The sequence below is a fragment of the Salvelinus fontinalis genome, chromosome 10 (genome assembly GCF_029448725.1).
Source record: "Salvelinus fontinalis isolate EN_2023a chromosome 10, ASM2944872v1, whole genome shotgun sequence".
Lineage (NCBI taxonomy): Eukaryota > Metazoa > Chordata > Actinopteri > Salmoniformes > Salmonidae > Salvelinus > Salvelinus fontinalis.
The window spans coordinates 39299087-39326573 of record NC_074674.1 but is presented as its reverse complement, the minus strand read 5'-3'; the positions used below and the strand labels follow the sequence as shown (position 1 = coordinate 39326573).

Genomic DNA, 27487 nt, shown 5'->3' with positions numbered 1-27487 from the left:
GTTGCTGTGACGTTGTCTTAGTGTTGCTGTGACGTTGTCCTAGTGTGTTGCTGTGACGTTGTCTTAGTGTTGCTGTGACGTTGTCCTAGTGTTTTGCTGTGACGTTGTCTTAGTGTGTTGCTGTGACGTTGTCTTAGTGTTGCTGTGACGTTGTCCTAGTGTTGCTGTGACGTTGTCCTAGTGTTGCTGTGACGTTGTCCTAGTGTTTTGCTGTGACGTTGTCTTAGTGTGTTGCTGTGACGTTGTCTTAGTGTTGCTGTGACGTTGTCCTAGTGTTGCTATGACGTTGTCCTAGTGTTGCTGTGACGTTGTCTTAGTGTTTTGCTGTGACGTTGTCCTAGTGTTTTGCTGTGACGTTGTCCTAGTGTTGCTGTGACGTTGTCCTAGTGTTGCTGTGACGTTGTCCTAGTGTTGCTGTGACGTTGTCTTTGTGTTGCTGTGACGTTGTCTTAGTGTTGCTGTGACGTTGTCTTAGTGTTGCTGTGACGTTGTCCTAGTGTTGCTGTGACGTTGCCCTAGTGTTGCTGTGACGTTGCCCTAGTGTTTTGCTGTGTATCTGTGTGCTCAGCGTAAGGTTGTGTGCTCACCGTGGAGGCGCTCAGAGACAGGGCAGCCAGAGCTGAATAACCTTCTAGAAACGTCACCCACATCTTCTCCTCTACGAACCTAGACAGGAGACACAATTCAAGGTATTAACAGAGACGCGCGTGTTCAATATCTAATCGATTGTCTGGAGTGGATGCGAACGAGTCTCGTAAAAAAGGAACGGACTGCATTATAATGCAAGACGGCGTATAGGACGTGTTTCACCTGATGAGGATGACCTCTCCAAACACAGCGAACTTGTCCAGCAGCTCGTCGATGAGCGCGTCGTCAAAATAGTCGTCGGGTCCGGAGGAACAGAGGGAGACCAGGATGGTTCCGTCGGGAGGACCCTGCAGGGCGATCACCTCCTTGTACACCTGGTGACGGGCATCTGGATCCACCTCCAGGACGTCTATATCCATCACTGCCATCACGGGCCTGGGGAGGGGAGAGGAGTTTAAACCTATAACCTTTAACCTTTAACCCAACCTCAACATCCATCACAGGCCTGGGGAGGGGAGAGGAGTTTAAACCTATAACCTATAACCCAGCCTCAACATCCATCACAGGCCTGGGGAGGGGAGAGGAGTTTAAACCTATAACCTATAACCTTTAACCCAGCCTCAACATCCATCACGGGCCTGGGGAGGGGAGAGGAGTTTAAACCTATAACCTATAACCTTTAACCCAGCCTCAACATCCATCACGGGTCTGGGGAGGGGAGAGGAGTTTAAACCTATAACCTATAACCTTTAACCCAGCCTCAACATCCATCACGGGCCTGGGGAGGGGAGAGGAGTTTAAACCTATAACCTTTAACCTTTAACCCAGCCTCAACATCCATCACGGGCCTGGGGAGGGGAGAGGAGTTTAAACCTATAACCTTTAACCTTTAACCCAGCCTCAACATCCATCACGGGCCTGGGGAGGGGAGAGGAGTTTAAACCTATAACCTTTAACCTATAACATTTAACCCAGCCTCAACATCCATCACGGGCCTGGGGAGGGGAGAGGAGTTTAAACCTATAACCTTTAACCCAGCCTCAACATCCATCACGGGCCTGGGGAGGGGAGAGGAGTTTAAACCTATAACCTTTAACCCAGCCTCAACATCCATCACGGGCCTGGGGAGGGGAGAGGAGTTTAAACCTATAACCTTTAACCTTTAACCCAGCCTCAACATCCATCACGGGCCTGGGGAGGGGAGAGGAGTTTAAACCTATAACCTTTAACCTATAACCTTTAACCCATCCTCAACATCCATCACGGGCCTGGGGAGGGGAGAGGAGTTTTAACCTATAACCTTTAACCCAGCCTCAACATCCATCAAGGGCCTGGGGAGGGGAGAGGAGTTTAAACCTATAACCTTTAACCTATAACCCAGCCTCAACATCCATCACGGGCCTGGGGAGGGGAGAAGAGTTTAAACCTAGAACCCAGCCTCAACATCCATCACGGGCCTGGGGAGGGGAGAGGAGTTTAAACCTATAACCTTTAACCTATAACCCAGCCTCAACATCCATCACGGGCCTGGGGAGGGGAGAGGAGTTTAAACCTATAACCTATAACCCAGCCTCAACATCCATCACGGGCCTGGGGAGGGGAGAGGAGTTTAAACCTATAACCTTTAACCCATCCTCAACATCCATCACGGGCCTGGGGAGGGGAGAGGAGTTTAAACCTATAACCTTTAACCTTTAACCCAGCCTCAACATCCATCACGGGCCTGGCTACACACAGAGATGAAGAGACCGGTTAGACGGTGCTAGTCTGTGATCAGAGGTCTAGAAGTAAGCCCTGCCGTAGTATTTCAGAGTCCTGTGTGTGTGTGTGTGTGTGTGTGTGTGTTACCTGTGATCAGAGGTCTTGAGCTCAGCCCTGCCGTAGTATTTCAGAGTCCTGTGTGTGTGGGTGTGTGTGTGTGTGTGTGTGTGTGTGTGTGTGTTACCTGTGATCAGAGGTCTTGAGCTCCGCCCTGCCGTAGTATTTCAGCTCTCCAGGGCTCCAGGGCTCCTGCTGCTGTTCCTCTGCTTCTCCCACTGGGCCTACCATGTTCATCTCCTCCGCTACACACACACACACACACACACACACACACACACACAGACACACACACACACACACACACACACACACACACACACACAGACACACACACACACACACACACACACACACACACACACACACACACACACACACACACACACACACACACACACACACACACACACACACACACACACACACACTTCCAGTAAACTTTTACTGTATGTTAAAAACTCTTGAGCGTGGCTGCTTAAAACTTGGCTACCAATCCAACATTTAAACCAGCGAGACGGACCAGACATCCTCCTACACCAAGCCGACCTCTCTCACCAGTCTTGTCGAAGTTCCACTTCCTCCTCTTCCAGAGGCAGCGGTCGGTCCAGGCGGGGGTACGACACTTCTCACTGGTGTCATAATCGTCCGAGAACAGGTCGTACTTATAGGTGGGAGCAAAGTCCAGGTTGCCCTCGATGAAGCCACGGAACACCTAGAGGAAGAGACAGGACAGAGAGGAGTTAGACACTGCCTCGAACCAAGACTGAACCCACGGAACACCTAGAGGAGGAGACAGGACAGAGAGGAGTTAGACACTGCCTCGAACCAAGACTGAACCCACGGAACACCTAGAGGAGGAGACAGGACAGAGAGGAGTTAAACACTGCCTCGAACCAAGACTGAACCCACGGAACACCTAGAGGAGGAGACAGGACAGAGAGGAGTTAGACACTGCCTCGAACCAAGACTGAACCCACGGAACACCTAGAGGAGGAGACAGGACAGAGTGGAGTTAGACACTGCCTCGAACCAAGACTGAACCCACGGAACACCTAGAGGAGGAGAGAGGACAGAGAGGAGTTAAACACTAACCATCTGGTGTGTCTACTAGAAACTCATGAACCATCTGGTCTGTCTACTACATTTACATTTAAGTCATTTAGCAGACGCTCTTATCCAGAGCGACTTACAAATTTACCTTTTTTTTATATTTAACTAGGCAAGTCAGTTAAGAACAAATTCTTATTTTTCAATGACGGCCTAGGAACAGTGGGTTAACTGCCTGTTCAGGGGCAGAACGACAGATTTGTACCTTGTCAGCTCGGGGATTTGAACTTGCAACATTTCGGTTACTAGTCCAACGCTCTAACCACTAGGCTACCCTGCCGCTACCCTGCCGCTAGAAACTCATGAACCATCTGGTGTGTCTACTAGAAACTCATGAACCATCTGGTCTATCTACTAGAAACTCATGAACCATCTGGTGTGTCTACTAGAAACTCATGAACCATCTGGTCTGTCTACTAGAAACGCATGAACCATCTGGTGTGTCTACTAGAAACTCATGAACCATCTGGTGTGTCTACTAGAAACTCATGAACCATCTGGTCTGTCTACTAGAAACTCATGAACCATCTGGTGTGTCTACTAGAAACTCATGAACCATCTGGTCTGTCTACTAGAAACTCATGAACCATCTGGTGTGTCTACCAGAAACTCATGAACCATCTGGTGTGTCTACCAGAAACTCATGAACCATCTGGTGTGTCTACTAGAAACTCATGAACCATCTGGTGTGTCTACTAGAAACTCATGAACCATCTGGTGTGTCTACTAGAAACTCATGAACCATCTGGTGTGTCTACTAGAAACTCATGAACCATCTGGTCTGTCTACTAGAAACTCATGAACCATCTGGTCTGTCTACTAGAAACTCATGAACCATCTGGTGTGTCTACTAGAAACTCATGAACCATCTGGTCTGTCTACTAGAAACTCATGAACCATCTGGTGTGTCTACTAGAAACTCATGAACCATCTGGTCTGTCTACTAGAAACTCATGAACCATCTGGTCTGTCTACTAGAAACTCATGAACCATCTGGTGTGTCTACCAGAAACTCATGAACCATCTGGTGTGTCTACTAGAAACTCATGAACCATCTGGTGTGTCTACTAGAAACTCATGAACCATCTGGTGTGTCTACTAGAAACTCATGAACCATCTGGTGTGTCTACTAGAAACTCATGAACCATCTGGTGTGTCTACTAGAAACTCATGAACCATCTGGTCTGTCTACTACAAACTCATGAACCATCTGGTGTGTCTACTAGAAACTCATGAACCATATGGACACAGATATAACAATTTGTTTATACTATATATAAATATATATATTTGAAGTTATATATAAATTACCATAGATTACCTGTTAATTGCCAAAATTACTGAAGATTCCGGTAACGTTGGTAAATTACCTGTAGCTTTGCAACCCTAGTCAGCATGATGAAGGTGGTGGTGTGTCTTAGCTGACCTCTCTCTGTGTGTGTGTGTGTGTGTGTGTGTGTGTGTGTGTGTGTGTGTGTGTGTGTGTGTGTGTGTGTGTGTGTGTGTGTGTGTGAGAGTGTGTGTGTGTGTGAGAGAGAGTGTGTGTGTGTGTTGTGTGTGTAACTGAAACAAAAATTTGAATAAATTTAGTAAACTGTAATAAAATAATTAATTAAAATATTTGAAAAACTAAAACTTTATTGAAGATATTATCTTTGACTGCTAAACAAACTAAAATAAAATCCATTATAAATTATGTTTCGTTGTTGTTTTTTTCTCCTAAACTTTGGGCAAAAATATAATGAGGTTTTCAAGCTTTGAATGTGAATGTGGCGGTAAATGCCACCAGGAGATGGCGATGTTTCAAATAGGCCTGGCTTGTGTATCATGCTACCTATCAGCAGCTAACATGGGAAGACCCCCTGACCTATGACCTGACCATCATCATGTGTTACTGCCCCCTGACCTATGACCTGACCATCATCATGTGTTACTGCCCCCCCCGACCATCATCATATGTTACTGCCCCCTGACCTATGACCTGACCATCATCATGTGTTACTGCCCCCCCCTGACCATCATGTGTTACTGCCCCCCCTGACCTATGACCTGACCACCATCATTTGTTGCTGCCCCCCCTGACCTATGACCTGACCATCATCATGTGTTACTGCCCCCCCTGACCTATGACCTGACCATCATCATGTGTTACTGCCCCCTGACCTGACCATCATCATGTGTTACTGCCCCCCCTGACCTATGACCTGACCATCATCATGTGTTACTGCCCCCTGACCTATGACCTGACCATCATCATGTGTTACTACCCCCCTGACCTATGACCTGACCATCATCATCTGTTACTGCCCCCCCTGACCTATGACCTGACCATCATCATGTGTTACTGCCCCCCCTGACCTATGACCTGACCATCATCATGTGTTACTGCCCCCTGACCTATGACCTGACCATCATCATGTGTTACTGCCCCCCCTGACCTATGACCTGACCATCATCATGTGTTACTGCCCCCTTAGTGGCAATAAGTGACATCCCACAAAGAACAAATACAAAGTGTGTGTGTCCTCACCAGTCCCTGGTTCTTCTGGTCCACCAGTTGGTCTCCGGCGGTCAGGGCTTCCCAGTTCTGTTGTCTGATCAACTCCTTGACTTCCTCGTTGGGCTGACTGATGCGGTAGTTAAAGTCCCCACACCAGAAGATGTAGTCATGGGAGTAGAGCAGTCTACCCTGGGGGAGAGAAGGAGGATTAAACACACACACACACACACACACACACACACACACACACACACACACACACACACACACACACACACACACACACACACACACACACACACACACACACACACACACACACACACACACACACACACACACACAGACACACACACAGACACACACACAGACACACACACACACAGAGCGAGATAAGTACAGTCGAGAAACACAGGAAAGAGAAGAGCAGGGAGAAATGTGTTAACATGAGTAAAACGTATTTTATTGTGTGTGTGTGTGTGTGTGTGTGTGTGTGTGTGTGTGTGTGTGTGTGTGTGTGTGTGTGGTTACCATGGGGAAGGTGAGTTTGCGTGTGATCTCGTTGTAGTCGTCGTTCCTCTCCTTGACCTGTGATTGGCCGGCAGCGAAGTGGGAGCAGACGAAACAGATACTGGTCGTATGGAACAGCATGCGGATGGCCACTCCCCCTTTGTTACCTGTGGCTCCGCCCATCCCCGTCTTCACCGTATCCACAGCAACGTCCCTGTCAATCAAACAAATAATACATAGGGATTACCTGAGTGATTACCTGATGTAGGGGGCGTGGTGAGGGATTACCTGACCATGGTGAGGGATAACATGATGTAGAGGGCATGGTGAGGGATTACCTGATGTAGGGGGGCGTGGTGAGGGATTACCTGATGTAGGGGGCGTGGTGAGGGATTACCTGACCATGGTGAGGGATTACCTGATGTAGGGGGCGTGGTGAGGGATTACCTGACCATGGTGAGGGATTACCTGATGTAGGGGGGCGTGGTGAGGGATTACCTGATGTAGGGGGCGTGGTGAGGGATTACCTGATGTAGGGGGCGTGGTGAGGGATTACCTGACCATGGTGAGGGATTACCTGCTGTAGGGGGCGTGGTGAGGGATTTCCTGATGTAGGGGGCATGGTGAGGGATTACCTGACCATGGTGAGGGATTACCTGACGTAGGGGGCGTGGTGAGGGATTACCTGATGTAGGGGGCGTGGTGAGGGATTACCTGATGTAGGGGGCGTGGTGAGGGATTACCTGATGTAGGTGGCGTGGTGAGGGATTACCTGATGTAGGGGGCGTGGTGAGGGATTACCTGATGTAGGGGGCGTGGTGAGGGATTACCTGATGTAGGGGGTGTGGTGAGGGATTACCTGATGTAGGGGGTGTGGTGAGGGATTACCTGATGTAGGGGGCGTGGTGAGGGATTACCTGACCATGGTGAGGGATTACCTGATGTAGGGGGCGTGGTGAGGGATTACCTGATGTAGGGGGCGTGGTGGGGGATTACCTGATGTAGGGGGCGTGGTGAGGGATTAGCTGACGTAGGGGGCGTGGTGAGGGATTACCTGATGTAGGGGGGCGTGGTGAGGGATTACCTGATGTAGGGGGCGTGGTGAGGGATTACCTGATGTAGGGGGCGTGGTGGGGGATTACCTGACCATGGTGAGGGATTACCTGCTGTAGGGGGCATAGTGAGGGATTACCTGACCATGGTGAGGGATTACCTGATGTAGGGGGCGTGGTGAGGGATTACCTGATGTAGGGGGTGTGGTGAGGGATTACCTGATGTAGGGGGCGTGGCGGGGGCTTACCTGATGTAGGGGGCGTGGCGGGGGATTACCTGATGTAGGGGGCGTGGTGAGGGATTACCTGATGTAGGGGGCGTGGTGAGGGATTACCTGATGTATGGGGCGTGGTGAGGGATTACCTGATGTAGGGGGCGTGGTGAGGGATTACCTGATGTAGGGGGCGTGGTGAGGGATTACCTGATGTAGGGGGCGTGGTGAGGGATTACCTGATGTAGGGGGTGTGGTGAGGGATTACCTGATGTAGGGGGTGTGGTGAGGGATTACCTGATGTAGGGGGCGTGGTGGGGGCGTATGAAGACAAACAGACAGACTCCCACGAGCTGCTCGGATGCCAGCAGGACGTATTTATGATCACGAGATATGTTCTTCTGCAGCTCTGCAGCCCACAACTTCTGATTGGTCGTACTGACAGAGGAGAAAGAGGAGAGGGTTAACATACAGAGAGAGAGAGAAACAGAGAGAGAGAGAGACAGAGACAGAAACAGAGAGAGAGAGAGAGAGAGAGAGAGAGAGAGAGAGACAGAAACAGAGAGAGAGAGAGAGAGAGAGAGAGAGAGAGAGAGAGAGAGAGAGAGAGACAGACAGACAGACAGACAGACAAACAGAGAGAGGGAGGCCTGTGTGTACCTGGCACTGACGATGTTGCCAGCATTCAACTCCACCATCTCCTCAAAGCCGATGGCAAAGATATCTGGTGGGTTGGCTCTACTGTCTGCACAGAGAACACACAATATTCAGTTCTATACTAATGAACAGACTCTACCTAATATTCAGTTCTATACTAAAGAACAGACTATCTAATATTCAGTTCTATACTAATATTCAGTTCTATACTAATGAACAGACTCTATCTAATATTCAGTTCTATACTAATGAACAGACTCTATCTAATATTCAGTTCTATACTAATGAACAGACTCTATCTAATATTCAGTTCTATACTAATGAACAGACTCTATCTAATATTCAGTTCTATACTAATGAACAGACTCTATCTAATATTCAGCTCTATACTAATATTCAGTTCTATACTAATGAACAGACTCTATCTAATATTCAGTTCTATACTAATGAACAGACTCTATCTAATATTCAGTTCTATACTAATGAACAGACTCTATCTAATATTCAGTTCTATACTAATGAACAGACTCTATCTAATATTCAGTTCTATACTAATGAACAGACTCTATCTAATATTCAGTTCTATACTAATGAACAGACTCTATCTAATATTCAGTTCTATACTAATGAACAGACTCTATCTAATATTCAGTTCTATACTAATGAACAGACTCTATCTAATATTCAGTTCTATACTAATGAACAGACTCTATCTAATATTCAGTTCTATACTAATGAACAGACTCTATCTAATATTCAGTTCTATACTAATGAACAGACTCTACCTAATATTCAGTTCTATACTAATGAACAGACTCTACCTAATATTCAGTTCTATACTAATATTCAGTTCTATACTAATGAACAGACTCTATCTAATATTCAGCTCTATACTCATGAATAGGATCTAATAGGATAGACTGATGGATACATCATGTGTTGTATAAATGTCAAACAATAGATACACACTAGTAGTGGCCCCTAATCCAGGAATAACCAAAAACACAGCCTAAACCTGAGGTTTTTAACCTCTCACCAGGGACCCCCAGCCGTTCCATCTATTTGACCTCTTCCAGAACAGGCACCCCTGATTTTAACTTGTCAACTCCTCATCCTCAACCCCATGACTAAGGTGAATCGAGGGGTGAACGACAACAATTGTAAAACGTCTTGAGGATCCCTGTGAAGAGAGGTATTAAATTAACTAGATGAATCAAGGTGAACTAGTTCACAGGGCTACAGTACCATGACTAGATGAATCAAGGTGCATGACTAGATGAATCAAGGTTAATTAGTTCACAGGGCCACAGTACCATGACTAGATGAATCAAGGTGAACTAGTTCACAAGGCCACAGCACCATGACTAGATGAATCAAGGTGAACTAGTTCACAAGGCCACAGCACCATGACTAGATGAAACAAGGTGAACTAGTTCACAGGGCCACAGCACCATGACTAGATGAATCAAGGTGAATTAGTTCACAGGGCCACAGCACCATGACTAGATGAATCAAGGTGAACTAGTTCACAAGGCCACAGCACCATGACTAGATGAATCAAGGTGAACTAGTTCACAAGGCCACAGCACCATGACTAGATGAATCAAGGTGAATTAGTTCACAGGGCCACAGCACCATGACTAGATGAATCAAGGTGAACTAGTTCACAAGGCCACAGCACCATGACTAGATGAATCAAGGTGAACTAGTTCACAAGGCCACAGCACCATGACTAGATGAATCAAGGTGAACTAGTTCACAAGGCCACAGCACCATGACTAGATGAATCAAGGTGAACTAGTTCACAAGGCCACAGCACCATGACTAGATGAATCAAGGTGAACTAGTTCACAAGGCCACAGCACCATGACTAGATGAATCAAGGTGAACTAGTTCACAGGGCTACAGCACCATGACTAGATGAATCAAGGTGAACTAGTTCACAGGGCTACAGCACCATGACTAGATGAATCAAGGTGAACTAGTTCACAAGGCCACAGCACCATGACTAGATGAATCAAGGTGAATTAGTTCACAGGGCTACAGCAGCATGACTAGATGAATCAAGGTGAATTAGTTCACAGGGCTACAGCACCATGACTAGATGAATCAAGGTGAACTAGTTCACAGGGCTACAGCACCATGACTAGATGAATCAAGGTGAACTAGTTCACAAGGCCACAGCACCATGACTAGATGAATCAAGGTGAACTAGTTCACAGGGCTACAGCACCATGACTAGATGAATCAAGGTGAACTAGTTCACAAGGCCACAGCACCATGACTAGATGAATCAAGGTGAACTAGTTCACAGGGCCACAGCACCATGACTAGATGAATCAAGGTGAACTAGTCCACAGGGCCACAGCACCATGACTAGATGAATCAAGGTGCATGACTAGATGAATCAAGGTGAATTAGTTCACAGGGCCACAGCACCATGACTAGATGAATCAAGGTGAACTAGTTCACAGGGCCACAGCACCATGACTAGATGAATCAAGGTGAACTAGTTCACAGGGCTACAGCACCATGACTAGATGAATCAAGGTGAACTAGTTCACAGGGCTACAGCACCATGACTAGATGAATCAAGGTGAATTAGTTCACAGGGCCACAGTACCATGACTAGATGAATCAAGGTGAACTAGTTCACAGGGCCACAGCACCATGACTAGATGAATCAAGGTGAATTAGTTCACAGGGCCACAGCACCATGACTAGATGAATCAAGGTGAATTAGTTCACAGGGCTACAGCACCATGACTAGATGAATCAAGGTGAATTAGTTCACAGGGCCACAGCACCATGACTAGATGAATCAAGGTGAATTAGTTCACAGGGCTACAGTACCATGACTAGATGAATCAAGGTGAACTAGTTCACAGGGCCACAGCACCATGACTAGATGAATCAAGGTGAATTAGTTCACAGGGCCACAGCACCATGACTAGATGAATCAAGGTGAACTAGTTCACAGGGCTACAGCACCATGACTAGATGAATCAAGGTGAACTAGTTCACAGGGCTACAGCACCATGACTAGATGAATCAAGGTGAACTAGTTCACAGGGCTACAGCACCATGACTAGATGAATCAAGGTGAATTAGTTCACAGGGCTACAGCACCATGACTAGATGAATCAAGGTGAACTAGTTCACAGGGCTACAGCACCATGACTAGATGAATCAAGGTGAACTAGTTCACAGGGCTACAGCACCATGACTAGATGAATCAAGGTGAACTAGTTCACAGGGCTACAGCACCATGACTAGATGAATCAAGGTGAACTAGTCCAGGGATACAACACCATGACTAGATGAATCAAGGTGAACTAGTCCAGGGCCACAGCACCATGACTAGATGAATCAAGGTGAACTAGTCCAGGGATACAGCACCATGACTAGATGAATCAAGGTGAACTAGTCCAGGGCTACAGCACCATGACTAGATGAATCAAGGTGAATTAGTTCACAGGGCCACAGCACCATGACTAGATGAATCAAGGTGAACTAGTTCACAGGGCCACAGCACCATGACTAGATGAATCAAGGTGAATTAGTTCACAGGGCTACAGCACCATGACTAGATGAATCAAGGTGAATTAGTTCACAGGGCCACAGCACCATGACTAGATGAATCAAGGTGAACTAGTCCAGGGCCACAGCACCATGACTAGATGAATCAAGGTGAACTAGTCCAGGGATACAACACCATGACTAGATGAATCAAGGTGAACTAGTCCAGGGATACAGCACCATGACTAGATGAATCAAGGTGAACTAGTCCAGGGCCACAGCACCATGACTAGATGAATCAAGGTGAACTAGTCCAGGGCCACAGCACCATGACTAGATGAATCAAGGTGAACTAGTCCAGGGATACAACACCATGACTAGATTAATCAAGGTGAACTAGTCCAGGGCCACAGCACCATGACTAGATGAATCAAGGTGAACTAGTCCAGGGATACAGCACCATGACTAGATGAATCAAGGTGAACTAGTCCAGGGCTACAGCACCATGACTAGATGAATCAAGGTGAACTAGTCCAGGGATACAGCACCATGACTAGATGAATCAAGGTGAATTAGTCCAGGGCCACAGTACCATGACTAGATGAATCAAGGTGAACTAGTTCACAGGGCTACAGCACCATGACTAGATGAATCAAGGTGAACTAGTTCACAGGGCCACAGCACCATGACTAGATGAATCAAGGTGAACTAGTTCACAGGGCCACAGCACCATGACTAGATGAATCAAGGTGAACTAGTTCACAGGGCCACAGCACCATGACTAGATGAATCAAGGTGAATTAGTTCACAGGGCTACAGCACCATGACTAGATGAATCAAGGTGAACTAGTCCAGGGATACAGCACCATGACTAGATGAATCAAGGTGAACTAGTCCAGGGCTACAGCACCATGACTAGATGAATCAAGGTGAACTAGTCCAGGGATACAGCACCATGACTAGATGAATCAAGGTGAACTAGTCCAGGGATACAGCACCATGACTAGATGAATCAAGGTGAACTAGTCCAGGGATACAGCACCATGACTAGATGAATCAAGGTGAACAACTCCTCATCCTCAACACCATGACTAGATGAATCAAGGTGAACAACTCCTCATCCTCAACACCATGACTAGATGAATCAAGGTGAACTAGTTCACAGGGCCACAGCACCATGACTAGATGAATCAAGGTGAACTAGTCCAGGGATACAGCACCATGACTAGATGAATCAAGGTGAACTAGTTCACAGGGCTACAGCACCATGACTAGATGAATCAAGGTGAACTAGTTCACAGGGCCACAGTACCATGACTAGATGAATCAAGGTGAACTAGTTCACAGGGCTACAGCACCATGACTAGATGAATCAAGGTGAACTAGTTCACAGGGCCACAGTACCATGACTAGATGAATCAAGGTGAACTAGTCCAGGGCTACAGCACCATGACTAGATGAATCAAGGTGAACTAGTTCACAGGGCTACAGCACCATGACTAGATGAATCAAGGTGAATTAGTTCACAGGGCCACAGCACCATGACTAGATGAATCAAGGTGAACAACTCCTCATCCTCAACACCATGACTAGATGAATCAAGGTGAATTAGTTCACAGGGCCACAGCACCATGACTAGATGAATCAAGGTGAACTAGTTCACAGGGCTACAGCACCATGACTAGATGAATCAAGGTGAACTAGTTCAGGGATACAGCACCATGACTAGATGAATCAAGGTGAACTAGTTCACAGGGCCACAGCACCATGACTAGATGAATCAAGGTGAACAACTCCTCATCCACAGCACCATGACTAGATGAATCAAGGTGAACTAGTCCACAGGGCTACAGCACCATGACTAGATGAATCAAGGTGAACTAGTTCACAGGGCCACAGCACCATGACTAGATGAATCAAGGTGAACTAGTCCAGGGATACAACACCATGACTAGATGAATCAAGGTGAACTAGTTCACAGGGCCACAGCACCATGACTAGATGAATCAAGGTGAACTAGTTCACAGGGCCACAGCACCATGACTAGATGAATCAAGGTGAACTAGTTCACAGGGCCACAGCACCATGACTAGATGAATCAAGGTGAACTAGTTCACAGGGCCACAGCACCATGACTAGATGAATCAAGGTGAACTAGTTCACAGGGCCACAGCACCATGACTAGATGAATCAAGGTGAACTAGATCACAGGGCCACAGCACCATGACTAGATGAATCAAGGTGAACTAGTTCACAGGGCCACAGCACCATGACTAGATGAATCAAGGTGAACTAGTTCACAGGGCCACAGCACCATGACTAGATGAATCAAGGTGAACTAGTTCACAGGGCCACAGCACCATGACTAGATGAATCAAGGTGAACTAGTTCACAGGGCCACAGCACCATGACTAGATGAATCAAGGTGAACTAGATCACAGGGCTACAGCACCATGACTAGATGAATCAAGGTGAATTAGTTCACAGGGCCACAGCACCATGACTAGATGAATCAAGGTGAACTAGTCCAGGGATACAACACAACTGAGAAAACGCTGTCCTGATCAACCACTTTAGGGGGACAAACCCATCTTCTCCTTCAACTGAAAGTTCCTCACCCTGGAACTCTGGGAGTCCGGCCTTCATCGGAGCGTCCAGCAGCCAATCGTTGAGGGTCTGGTTGCGGAAGGCGATGCTGCGGAACTGTTTGCCCCCGTTGACGTTCCACGTACCCACTGACACCCTGATCTGTTTGGGACGCGTGTATTTCTGGTGGTTCTGACACATTCCCAGTAGAACTCTGGGAGAGGCTGGGGGAGAGGAGACCGTGTTAGAGAGGAAGAGGAAGGTGATGGAGGGAGAGAGAGGGAGGGATGAGAGGAAAGGGAGGGAGGGATGAGAGGAAAGGGAGGGAGGGATGAGAGGAAATGGAGGGAGAGAGAGAGATGAGAGGAACGGGAGAGAGAGAGATGAGAGGAAAGGGAGAGAGAGAGAGAGGGAGGGAGAGAGAGATGAGAGGAAAGGGAGAGAGAGAGAGAGGGAGGGAGAGAGAGATGAGAGGAAAGGGAGAGAGAGAGGGAGGGAGGGATGAGAGGAAATGGAGGGAGGGATGAGAGGAAAGGGAGGGAGGGACGGAGGGAGAGGGAAGGGAGGGAGGGAGGGAGGGAGGGAGGGAGGGAGAGAGAGAGAGAGAGAGAGAGAGAGAGAGACCATTGGAAGAGTTCAGAAGATTGAAAAAAAAGTACACAAGGTCTATAAATAAAAAGAATGTCAGGAACTGGGACAGGTAGTTAAATATGAAAAAGGATGTCAGGAACTGGGACAGGTAAATAAATATGAAAAAGAATGTCAGGAACTGGGACAGGCAAATAAATATGAAAAAGAATGTCAGGAACTGGGACAGGCAAATAAATATGAAAAAGAATGTCAGGAACTGGGACAGGTAAATACACATGAAAAAGAATGTCAGGAACTGGGACAGGTAAATAAATATGAAAAAGAATGTCAGGAACTGGGACAGGTAAATAAATAAGTCTTGGTTACGCTTTATTTCACAGTCCATTATATCCCAGACTTTTACTGAGGAATTAAATGTCAAAATCCTGGTAGCAACATTATCTGAAGTTCGTACCAGGCAGACAGAACGACTACCCAGGGCGAGTAACAAATGGGACCGTAACATAAAACATGACCAAGGCTTTTGCCACAAATACATTCATGGCTTGGTGAACAGGGTTGGGGGCAATTCCATTTCAATTCAGAAAGTAAACCAAATTCCAATTTTCCCCCTCATCGAAAGGCTATGAAGACAATTTGAATGAGAATGTCAGTGTACTTCCTGAAATTGAGTCCATAAATAATGAAGTGAAGTAATCTGGGGGAATCAACACAAGCACAGGGGATCACTAGGAACACAAAACTACTGAAACGATGCGCCATGATTAAACAAGGAAGAAATACACGGAGGAAGCTACAAAGGAGGAATTAACAACTATAAACACATCAGACCAGACATCCAATTATGTATAGTTTGCTCACACACACACACACACACACACACACACACACACACACACACACACACACACACACACACACACACACACACACACACACACACACACACACACACACACACACACACACACACACACACACACACACACACACACGTCTGACCCGTTCTACTGTACCTGATTGTAAGATAGGCTCAGTGACTAGCGTGAGCGTAGGCAAGAGAGAGAAAGAGGGAGAGAGGGATGGATGTAGAGGGGTTAAGTAACGGTTAAACAGATAACAGCATTAGAGTCACTGTGTGTGTTATCAGACCAGGCGACCAGTCTTCGCAGTAGCAGCAGCAGTGTGACACAGGTTTAATCTGCCCCTCGACAGAGAGGGCCGTCTCAGGAAGATTACACCGCTAGCTAGGGCTACTTCCCAAAATGGCACCCTATTCCCTACATAGTGCACTACCAATCTATAGGATCTGGTTGAAAGTAGTGCACTATGTAGGGAATAGGGTGCCATTTTGGATGTACACTAGGAGTTAAACAAGCTAGATAGAGGAAACTCCTTTCATCCCCATTATGTGGGTCTCATTAGGATATTCCTGTATTACCGTAAAGACTGGAGGTGGTGAGCAGTGCGTGGTATTACCGTAAAGACTGGAGGTGGAGAGCAGTGTGTGGTATTACCATAAAGACTGGACGTGGTGAGCAGTGTGTGGTATTACCGTAAAGACTGGAGGTGGTGAGCAGTACGTGGTATTACCGTAAAGACTGGACGTGGTGAGCAGTATGTGCTATTACCGTAAAGACTGGAGGTGGAGAGCAGTGTGTGGTATTACCGTAAAGACTGGAGGTGGTGAGCAGTGTGTGGTATTACCGTAAAGACTGGACGTGGTGAGCAGTGTGTGGTATTACCGTAAAGACTGGACGTGGTGAGCAGGGCCCGGGCCTTGTCTGCCAGGTCACTGTTCAGTGTTGAACCCAGTCGGAGGATGTCGATGGCCTCCTGCTTTGAACTGTCAAAGAAGTTATTCTGGATGGTTCTGGTCACAGAGCGAGCACCGTCCTTCAACTTACCCCCCTGGACAGACAGAGAGAGAGAGAGAGACATAGAGAGAGACAGAGTAACAGCGAGAGAGAGAGACAGAGAGAGAGAGAGGAGAGTGCGAGAGAGAGAGAGAGAGAGAGAGAGAGACAGAGAGAGAGACAGAGTAACAGCGAGAGAGAGAGACAGAGACAGAGAGAGACGAGAGAGGGCGAGAGAGAGTGAGAGAGACAGAGAGACAGCGAGAGAGAGACAGAGAGACAGAGGGCGTGAAAGAGAGAGAGAGACAGAGGGCGAGAGAGACAGCGAGAGAGAGACAGAGGGCGAGAGAGAGAGAGAAGGAGAGAGAGAGATGAGTACTTCACTGTATACTGACACACATACTACACAACTACACCCACCATCTTGGAACATCACCAGGAAAAAGGAGAATACTATTTTCCCGTCATCAGCACAACACAGAACATGTAGAATTAAGGACAAAGAAAATATCCCAGATTGGTTTATGTCGGTAAATCAGGAATACTTGATAAATCAAGAGTGATCACAAGTCAGAATGACAGGACCTTAACGCCACAAATACACACATTGATTCATACATTCATTTTTTTTTATTTATCCAACAGACTTCTCCCAGTAATCATGATCGCCTGGTCCTTTACGTGGTGATGACTGAGCGGTCATTTAACCACCATATAATAATGTGACAACCACTGGTCATTCACTTAAAGCAGGACAGCCCAATCCTCTTCCTGGAGATCTACTGTCCTGTAGGTTTACAGCCCAATCGTCTTCCTGGAGATCTACTGTCCTGTAGGTTTACAGCCCAATCCTCTTCCTGGAGATCTACTGTCCTGTAGGTTTACAGTCCAACCCTCTTCCTGGAGATCTACTGTCCTGTAGGTTTACAGTCCAACCCTCTTCCTGGAGATCTACTGTCCTGTAGGTTTTCAGTCCAACCCTCTTCCTGGAGATCTACTGTCCTGTAGGTTATCAGTCTAACCCTCTTCCTGGAGATCTACTGTCCTGTAGGTTATCAGTCTAACCCTCTTCCTGGAGATCTACTGTCCTGTAGGTTTACAGTCCAACCCTCTTCCTGGAGATCTACTGTCCTGTAGGTTATCAGTCCAACCCTCTTCCTGGAGATCTACTGTCCTGTAGGTTTACAGTCCAACCCTCTTCCTGGAGATCTACTGTCCTGTAGGTTATCAGTCCAACCCTCTTCCTGGAGATCTACTGTCCTGTAGGTTTTCAGTCCAACCCTCTTCCTGGAGATCTACTGTCCTGTAGGTTTACAGTCCAACCCTCTTCCTGGAGATCTACTGTCCTGTAGGTTATCAGTCCAACCCTCTTCCTGGAGATCTACTGTCCTGTAGGTTTACAGTCCAACCCTCTTCCTGGAGATCTACTGTCCTGTAGGTTATCAGTCCAACCCTCTTCCTGGAGATCTACTGTCCTGTAGGTTTTCAGTCCAACCCTCTTCCTGGAGATCTACTGTCCTGTAGGTTTACAGCCCAATCCTCTTCCTGGAGATCTACCGTCCTGTAGGTTTTCAGTCCAACCCTCTTCCTGGAGATCTACTGTCCTGTAGGTTTACAGTCCAACCCTAATTTAACACACCTGATTCTACTAATTAGCTGCTCAACAAAACCTTAACTACATTATACATTATATGTTGTTATATTCCATTATATTACATGGTGTTATATTACATGGTGTTATATTACGTTATATTACGTTACATTACATGGTGTTATATTATATTATATGGTGTTATATTATATTATATGTTGTTATATTACATTATTATATTACATTAAACAGTCACCACTAGCCAGCCTCCACCCAGTACCCTGAACTTAGTCACTGTTATTAGCCGGCTACTACCCGGTACCATGCCCTGAACTTAGTCACTGTTACTAGCCGGCCTCCACCCAGTACCCTGCCCTGAACCTTAGTCACTGTTACTAGCCAGCCTCCACCCAGTACGCTGCCCTGAACCTTAGTCACTGTTACTAGCCGGCCTCCACCCAGTACCCTGCCCTGAACCTTAGTCACTGTTACTAGCCAGCCTCCACCCAGTACCCTGCCCTGATCCTTAGTCACTGTTACTGACCAGCCTCCACCCAGTACCCTGCCCTGAACCTTAGTCACTGTTACTAGCCAGCCTCCACCCAGTACCCTGCCCTGAACCTTAGTCACTGTTACTAGCCAGCCTCCACCCAGTACCCTGCCCTGAACTTAGTCGCTGTTGCTAGCCGGCCTCCACCCAGTACCCTGCCCTGAACCTTAGTCACTGTTACTAGCCAGCCTCCACCCAGTACCCTGCCCTGAACTTAGTCACTGTTGCTAGCCGGCCTCCACCCAGTACCCTGCCCTGAACCTTAGTCACTGTTACTAGCCGGCCTCCACCCAGTACCCTGCCCTGAACCTTAGTCACTGTTACTAGCCAGCCTCCACCCAGTACCCTGCCCTGAACCTTAGTCACTGTTACTAGCCAGCCTCCACCCAGTACCCTGCCCTGAACCTTAGTCACTGTTACTAACCGGCCTCCACCCAGTACCCTGCCCTGAACCTTAGTTACTGTTACTAGCCAGCCTCCACCCAGTACCCTGCCCTGAACCTTAGTTACTGTTACTAGCCAGCCTCCACCCAGTACCCTGCCCTGATCCTTAGTCACTGTTACTAGCCGGCCTCCACCCAGTACCCTGAACGTAGTCACTGTTATTAGCCGGCCTCCACCCAGTACCCTGAACGTAGTCACTGTTACTAGCCGGCCTCCACCCAGTACCCTGAACGTAGTCACTGTTATTAGCCGGCCTCCACCCAGTACCCTGAACGTAGTCACTGTTACTAGCCGGCCTCCACCCAGTACCCTGAACGTAGTCACTGTTACTAGCCGGCCTCCACCCAGTACACTGAACTTAGTCACTGTTACTAGCCGGCCTCCACCCAGTACCCTGAACGTAGTCACTGTTACTAGCTGGCCTCCACCCAGTACCCTGCCCTGAACTTAGTCACTGTTACTAGCCAGCCTCCACCCAGTACCCTGAACGTAGTCACTGTTATTAGCCGGCCTCCACCCAGTACCCTGAACGTAGTCACTGTTACTAGCTGGCCTCCACCCAGTACCCTGAACGTAGTCACTGTTACTAGCTGGCCTCCACCCAGTACCCTGCCCTGAACTTAGTCACTGTTACTAGCCAGCCTCCACCCAGTACCCTGTCCTGAACTTAGTCACTGTTACTAGCCAGCCTCCACCCAGTACCCTGCCCTGAACTTAGTCACTGTTACTAGCCGGCCTCCACCCAGTACCCTGAACTTAGTCACTGTTACTAGCCAGCCTCCACCCAGTACCCTGCCCTGAACTTAGTCACTGTTACTAGCCGGCCTCCACCCAGTACCCTGCCCTGAACTTAGTCACTGTTACTAGCCAGCCTCCACCCAGTACCCTGCCCTGAACTTAGTCACTGTTGCTAGCCGGCCTCCACCCAGTACCCTGCCCTGAACTTAGTCACTGTTACTAGCCGGCCTCCACCCAGTACCCTGAACTTAGTCACTGTTACTAGACAGCCTCCACCCAGTACCCTGCCCTGAACTTAGTCACTGTTACTAGCCGGCCTCCACCCAGTACCCTGCCCTGATCCTTAGTCACTGTTACTAGCCAGCCTCCACCCAGTACCCTGCCCTGAACTTAGTCACTGTTGCTAGCCGGCCTCCACCCAGTACCCTGCCCTGAACTTAGTCACTGTTACTAGCCGGCCTCCACCCAGTACCCTGAACTTAGTCACTGTTACTAGCCAGCCTCCACCCAGTACCCTGCCCTGATCCTTAGTCACTGTTACTAGCCAGCCTCCACCCAGTACCCTGCCCTGAACTTAGTCACTGTTGCTAGCCGGCCTCCACCCAGTACCCTGCCCTGAACTTAGTCACTGTTACTAGCCGGCCTCCACCCAGTACCCTGCCCTGAACTTAGTCACTGTTGCTAGCCGGCCTCCACCCAGTACCCTGCCCTGAACTTAGTCACTGTTACTAGCCGGCCTCCACCCAGTACCCTGAACTTAGTCACTGTTATTAGCCGGCCTCCACCCAGTACCCTGAACGTAGTCACTGTTACTAGCCAGCCTCCACCCAGTACCCTGCCCTGAACTTAGTCACTGTTGCTAGCCGGCCTCCACCCAGTACCCTGCCCTGAACATAGTCACTGTTACTAGCCGGCCTCCACCCAGTACCCTGAACTTAGTCACTGTTATTAGCCGGCCTCCACCCAGTACCCTGAACGTAGTCACTGTTACTAGCCAGCCTCCACCCAGTACCCTGAACGTAGTCACTGTTACTAGCCGGCCTCCACCCAGTACCCTGCCCTGAACTTAGTCACTGTTACTAGCCGGCCTCCACCCAGTACCCTGAACTTAGTCACTGTTATTAGCCGGCCTCCACCCAGTACCCTGAACGTAGTCACTGTTACTAGCCAGCCTCCACCCAGTACCCTGAACGTAGTCACTGTTACTAGCCAGCCTCCACCCAGTACCCTGCCCTGAACGTAGACACTGTTACTAGCCAGCCTCCACCCAGTACCCTGCCCTGATCCTTAGTCACTGTTACTAGCCGGCCTCCACCCAGTACCCTGCCCTGAACGTAGTCACTGTTATTAGCCAGCCTCCACCCAGTACCCTGAACTTAGTCACTGTTACTAGCCAGCCTCCACCCAGTACCCTGAACTTAGTCACTGTTATTAGCCAGCCTCCACCCAGTACCCTGAACTTAGTCACTGTTATTAGCCAGCCTCCACCCAGTACACTGAACTTAGTCACTGTTATTAGCCGGCCTCCACCCAGTACCCTGAACTTAGTCACTGTTATTAGCCAGCCTCCACCCAGTACCCTGAACTTAGTCACTGTTATTAGCCAGCCTCCACCCAGTACCCTGAACGTAGTCACTGTTACTAGCCGGCCTCCACCCAGTACCCTGCCCTGAACGTAGTCACTGTTACTAGCCGGCCTCCACCCAGTACCCTGAACGTAGTCACTGTTACTAGCCAGCCTCCACCCAGTACCCTGAACGTAGTCACTGTTACTAGCTGGCTACCACCTGGTACTTTACCCTGCACATTAGAGACTGTTGCCCTATATACATAGACATGGAATCACTGGTCACTTTAATAATGTTTACATACTGTTTTACCCTCTTCATATGTATATACTGTATTCTAGTCCTGGTTCATCCTATATAACTACTGCTGTCCACACCTTTTCTATTCATATACTGTCAATACACATTTATATTCCGAACTCTGACATTGCTTATTCTAATATTTCTATATTTCTTCATTAATTTTTATTTTTATGATTTGTGTGTATTGTTTTATATCGTTAGATACTACTGCACTGTTGGAGCTAGTAAGACAAGCATTTATCTAGATATTACTGTACTGTTGGAGCTAGAAACACAAGCATTTATCTAGATATTACTGCACTGTTGGAGCTAGAAACACAAGCATTTATCTAGATATTACTGCACTGTTGGAGCTAGAAACACAAGCATTTAGTTAGATACTACTGTACTGTTGGAGCTAGAAACACAAGCATTTAGTTAGATATTACTGTACTGTTGGAGCTAGAAACACAAGCATTTAGTTAGATACTACTGTACTGTTGGAGCTAGAAACACAAGCATTTAGTTAGATACTACTGTACTGTTGGAGCTAGAAACACAAGCATTTAGTTAGATATTACTGTACTGTTGGAGCTAGAAACACAAGCATTTAGTTAGATATTACTGTACTGTTGGAGCTAGAAACACAAGCATTGGGTACTACTGTACTGTTGGAGCTAGAAACACAAGCATTTCGCAGCACCTGCGATAACATCTGCAAAATATATGTACTCGAACCAATAACATTTGATTTGACAGAAGACACACAGACCCTCCCCCCCCCCCCCCCCCCCCCCCCCCCCCCCACGAGGACACCATCACCACTAGACGCTCAACAAAGATCCAGATAGGAATAGATCCAGGATACAGGTAAAAGGTAGGACAGTGACTGGATCGTCAACTTACCCAACAGGTAGAGAGGTCCAGAGGACAGCAAAAAGGGGAAGATAGCACACACACACATACAGGAGTTAAGAGACAGAGGCACACACATCTAGTCTACATGGTGTTAGTATGTATTCTACCTTGGCCTTTCCGTCCAGGGCTCTAGACCCAGAGTAGATATTGGTGTGTGTGTGTGTGTGTGTGTGTGTATTCTTCTACCTTAGCCTTTCCGTCCAGGGCTCCGGTCCCAGCGTAGATCTTGCTGACCGAGTCTCCGTTAACCGTCCACATGGACCTGAACACTTCCTGAAACCTGGCTACCAGCTGGGGCTTCTCTGTCAGACCCATGTCCTCTAACTGTTTAGGTAACATCTAGGGGAGGAGAGGGGGAGAGGGAGGAGGAGAGGGAGGAGGAGAGAGGGAGGAGGAGGAGAGAGGGAGGAGATGGAGAGAGGGAGGAGATGGAGGAGAGGAATGAGGAGGAGAGGAAGGGAGGAGGAGGAGAGAGGGAGGAGATGGAGAGGGAGGAGAGGAATGAGGAGGAGAGGAAGGGAGGAGGAGGAGAGGGAGAGGGAGGAGGAGAGAGAGGGAGGAGGAGGAGGAGAGAGGGAGGGAGGAGGAGAGAGAGGGAGGGAGGAGGAGAGCGAGGGAGGGAGGAGGAGAGCGAGGGAGGGAGGAGGAGAGCGAGGGAGGGAGGAGGAGAGCGAGAGGGAGGAGGAGAGAGGAGAGCGAGGAGGAGGAGAGGAATGGAGAGGAGGGAGGGAGGAGAGGGAGAGGGAGGAGAGGGAGAGGGAGGAGGAGGAGAGAGGGAGGAGAGCGAGAGGAAGGAGGAGAAAGGTCGATTAGGGGGAAGAGAAGACGTTGAGAGGGAGGAGGAGGAGAGAAGCGGTAGAGGAGAGAGACACGGAGACCGGGAGGAGACAAGAAGTAGAAAGGAGGGATGGAGTGAGGGTAGAGAGTCAGGGTAGGAGACTCCTCGAATATGATTCATGCTTTGCCAGCTACACATTCATGTCACAGAGGAACTTCTTAAAATAAAGATCCATTAACTTAAAGTCCCTGTGTGAGACTGAATGTGTGTGTCTCACCTCCAAAGCGAAGTAGGCCTGGACACTGTTGGTTCTGTCTAGACAGTCTAGACAGTTGGTCCTGAGGGTACCACTCTGAGACCTGGGAGAGGAGGAGGAGGAGAGGAGGAGGAGGAGGACGGGAGGAGGAGGAGGAGAGGAGGAGGAGGAGGAGAAGAGAGTTGAGGATTTATTAGGATCCCCATTAGCTGTTGCCAAGGCAACTCTTCCCCATTAGCTGCTGCCAAGGCAACTCTTCCCCATTAGCTGCTGCCAAGGCACTTCTTCCCCATTAGCTGTTGCCAAGGCACCTCTTCCCCATTAGCTGCTGCCAAGGCAACTCTTCCCCATTAGCTGCTGCCAAGACAACTCTTCCCCATTAGCTGCTGCCACGGCAACTCTTCCCCATTAGCTGCTGCCACGGCAACTCTTCCCCATTAGCTGCTGTCAAGGCAACTCTTCCCCATTAGCTGCTGCCACGGCAACTCTTCCCCATTAGCTGCTGTCAAGGCAACTCTTCCCCATTAGCTGCTGTCAAGGCAACTCTTCCCCATTAGCTGCTGTCAAGGCAACTCTTCCCCATTAGCTGCTGTCAAGGCAACTCTTCCCCATTAGCTGCTGTCAAGGCAACTCTTCTTCAGGTCCAAACAGTGTTTAAACAAAAAAACAACAGCCTACATCATCAATAACCCATAACATTATACAAGACATTACTACAATATCAAATCCACAATACCACAGAATTACAATGTGTGTGTGTGTGTGTGTGTGTGTGTGTGTGTGTGTGTGTGTTAGAATGTGTGTGGCTCTTCACAGTCCGTGTTGTGTAAAACATATATTTTTTTTTAAACCTGCTCGCTTTAGTGACTTGATGTGGATGTCTGTTCTGGACATGGAGACTGTGAAGGGACCTCTGCTGACAAGTCTTGTGTGGTATCTATGGATGTCTGATCTGTGTGCCTGTCTTATGAACAGACAGACTCGGTACTTTCAACATGTCAATACCGTTCACAAAGACAAGTAGTGATGCATGTCAATCTCTCCTCTACTTTGAGCCAGGAGAGATTGACTTGCATGTCATTGATGTTAGTTCTCTGTGTATATTTAAGGGCCAGGTGCACTGCTGTTCTGGGTCAACTGTAATTTGCCTACGTCCCTTTTTGTGACACTTGACCATATGACTGGACAGTCGTCCAGCTGCGACAGAACTAGGGCCTGTAGGACCTGCCTTGTGTACAGTGTTGTTTAGAAGGTAGAGCAGTGATTTATTACGGACAGACTTCTCCCCCCATCTTAGCTACTGTTGTATCAACATGTTTTGACCATGACAGTTTACAATCCAGAGTTACACCAAAAAGTTTAGTCACCTCAACTTGTTCAATTGCCACATTATTGTTAATGGAATTTATATGTTTAAATGAATGATTAGAATATTCCACCCTGAAACGATATAATTGTATGAAATTGATTAGAATCATAAAATTATTCTTAATGATGTGTGTAGGTTTAGTCAGAATTAGGGTAAAACAATATATCTGTATAGTATCTTAAACACAGACTGTCTGAGCAAGATTGGGTGCAGACCTACTGTTTGTGTGTCAGTATGTGCGTAGGATATCTACTGTTTGTGTGTCAGTATGTGCGTAGGATATCTACTGTTTGTGTGTCAGTATGTGCGTAGGATATCTACTGTTTGTGTGGAAGTATGTGTGTAGGATATCTACTGTTTGTGTGTCAGTATGTGCGTAGGATATCTACTGTTTGTGTGGAAGTATGTGTGTAGGATATCTACTGTTTGTGTGTCAGTATGTGCGTAGGATATCTACTGTTTGTGTGTCAGTATGTGCGTAGGATATCTACTGTTTGTGTGGAAGTATGTGTGTAGGATATCTACTGTTTGTGTGTCAGTATGTGCGTAGGATATCTACTGTTTGTGTGTCAGTATGTGCGTTGCTATAAAATGGATGTCTTTGTATTGTGGACTGGAGAACGTTCTTGTTAATAAACTGTACTGACCTTTTGCATAAGCTGGGTCTTTGACTAATTATTATTAAACCCATGGTCTTACTAACCTCGGGGATTGATTGATGGTCAAAGCTATTGATTATTAGTTATTATCATTGGGATTGAAAATTCTCGTGACAATTATTCATTACAAGTTTTAGTTGAGGTTTAGTGAATGGTTTGTCCCAAATACAACGCTTTTAGTTTTGGAAATATTTAGTACTATCTTATTGAGGTCTGGCAAACTCTACCTGGAGGTCAACTCTACCTGGAGGTCAACTCTACCTGGAGATCAACTCTACCTGGAGGTCTGTCAAACTCTACCTGGAGGTCTGGCAACCTCTACCTGGAGGTCTGGCGAACTCTACCTGGAGGTATGTCCAACTCTACCTGGAGGTATGTCCAACTCTACCTGGAGGTATGTCCAACTCTACCTGGAGGTATGTCCAACTCTACCTGGAGGTATGTCCAACTCTACCTGGAGGTATGTCCAACTCTACCTGGAGGTATGTCCAACTCTACCTGGAGGTATGTCCAACTCTACCTGGAGGTATGTCCAACTCTACCTGGAGGTATGTCCAACTCTACCTGGAGGTCTGTCCAACTCTACCTGGAGGTCTGTCCAACTCTACCTGGAGGTCTGTCCAACTCTACCTGGAGGTCTGTCCAACTCTACCTGGAGGTCTGTCCAACTCTACCTGGAGGTCTGTCCAACTCTACCTGGAGGTCTGTCCAACTCTACCTGGAGGTCTGTCCAACTCTACCTGGAGGTCTGTCCAACTCTACCTGGAGGTCTATCCAACTCTACCTGGAGGTCTGTCCAACTCTACCTGGAGGTCTGTCCAACTCTACCTGGAGGTCTGTCCAACTCTACCTGGAGGTATGTCAAACTCTACCTGGAGGTATGTCAAACTCTACCTGGAGGTATGTCAAACTCTACCTGGAGGTATGTCAAACTCTACCTGGAGGTCAACTCTACCTGGAGGTATGTCCAACTCTACCTGGAGGTATGTCCAACTCTACCTGGAGGTATGTCCAACTCTACCTGGAGGTATGTCCAACTCTACCTGGAGGTATGTCCAACTCTACCTGGAGGTATGTCCAACTCTACCTGGAGGTATGTCCAACTCTACCTGGAGGTCTGTCCAACTCTACCTGGAGGTCTGTCCAACTCTACCTGGAGGTCTGTCCAACTCTACCTGGAGGTCAACTCTACCTGGAGGTCTGTCAAACTCTACCTGGAGGTATGTCAAACTCTACCTGGGAGGTCAACTCTACCTGGGAGGTCAACTCTACCTGGGAGGTCAACTCTACCTGGGAGGTCAACTCTACCTGGAGGTCTGCCGAACTCTACCTGGA

At 47.8% G+C, this 27487-nt stretch overlaps 1 protein-coding gene across 9 annotated transcripts in view; it reads right to left on the bottom strand.

The window, feature by feature from the left end:
- The window catches only part of synj1 (synaptojanin 1), a 132582-nt gene that overhangs the window by 49957 nt on the left and 55138 nt on the right, over positions 1–27487 (bottom strand). For 7 of the 9 annotated variants that reach the window (XM_055936786.1, XM_055936793.1, XM_055936791.1 and 4 more), the window contains exons 10-22: positions 24146–24227; positions 23277–23429; positions 16889–17054; positions 16160–16183; positions 14585–14776; positions 8451–8535; positions 8088–8228; positions 6548–6740; positions 6047–6205; positions 2965–3121; positions 2534–2651; positions 811–1023; positions 588–666 (exon numbers count right to left, since the gene is read on the bottom strand). In XM_055936786.1, the coding sequence (XP_055792761.1) occupies positions 588–666; positions 811–1023; positions 2534–2651; positions 2965–3121; positions 6047–6205; positions 6548–6740; positions 8088–8228; positions 8451–8535; positions 14585–14776; positions 16160–16183; positions 16889–17054; positions 23277–23429; positions 24146–24227 (1762 nt within the window). The remainder of the gene's footprint in view (positions 1–587; positions 667–810; positions 1024–2533; positions 2652–2964; positions 3122–6046; positions 6206–6547; positions 6741–8087; positions 8229–8450; positions 8536–14584; positions 14777–16159; positions 16184–16888; positions 17055–23276; positions 23430–24145; positions 24228–27487) is intronic. The other 2 variants (XM_055936789.1, XM_055936790.1) reach the window with 2 other exon arrangements.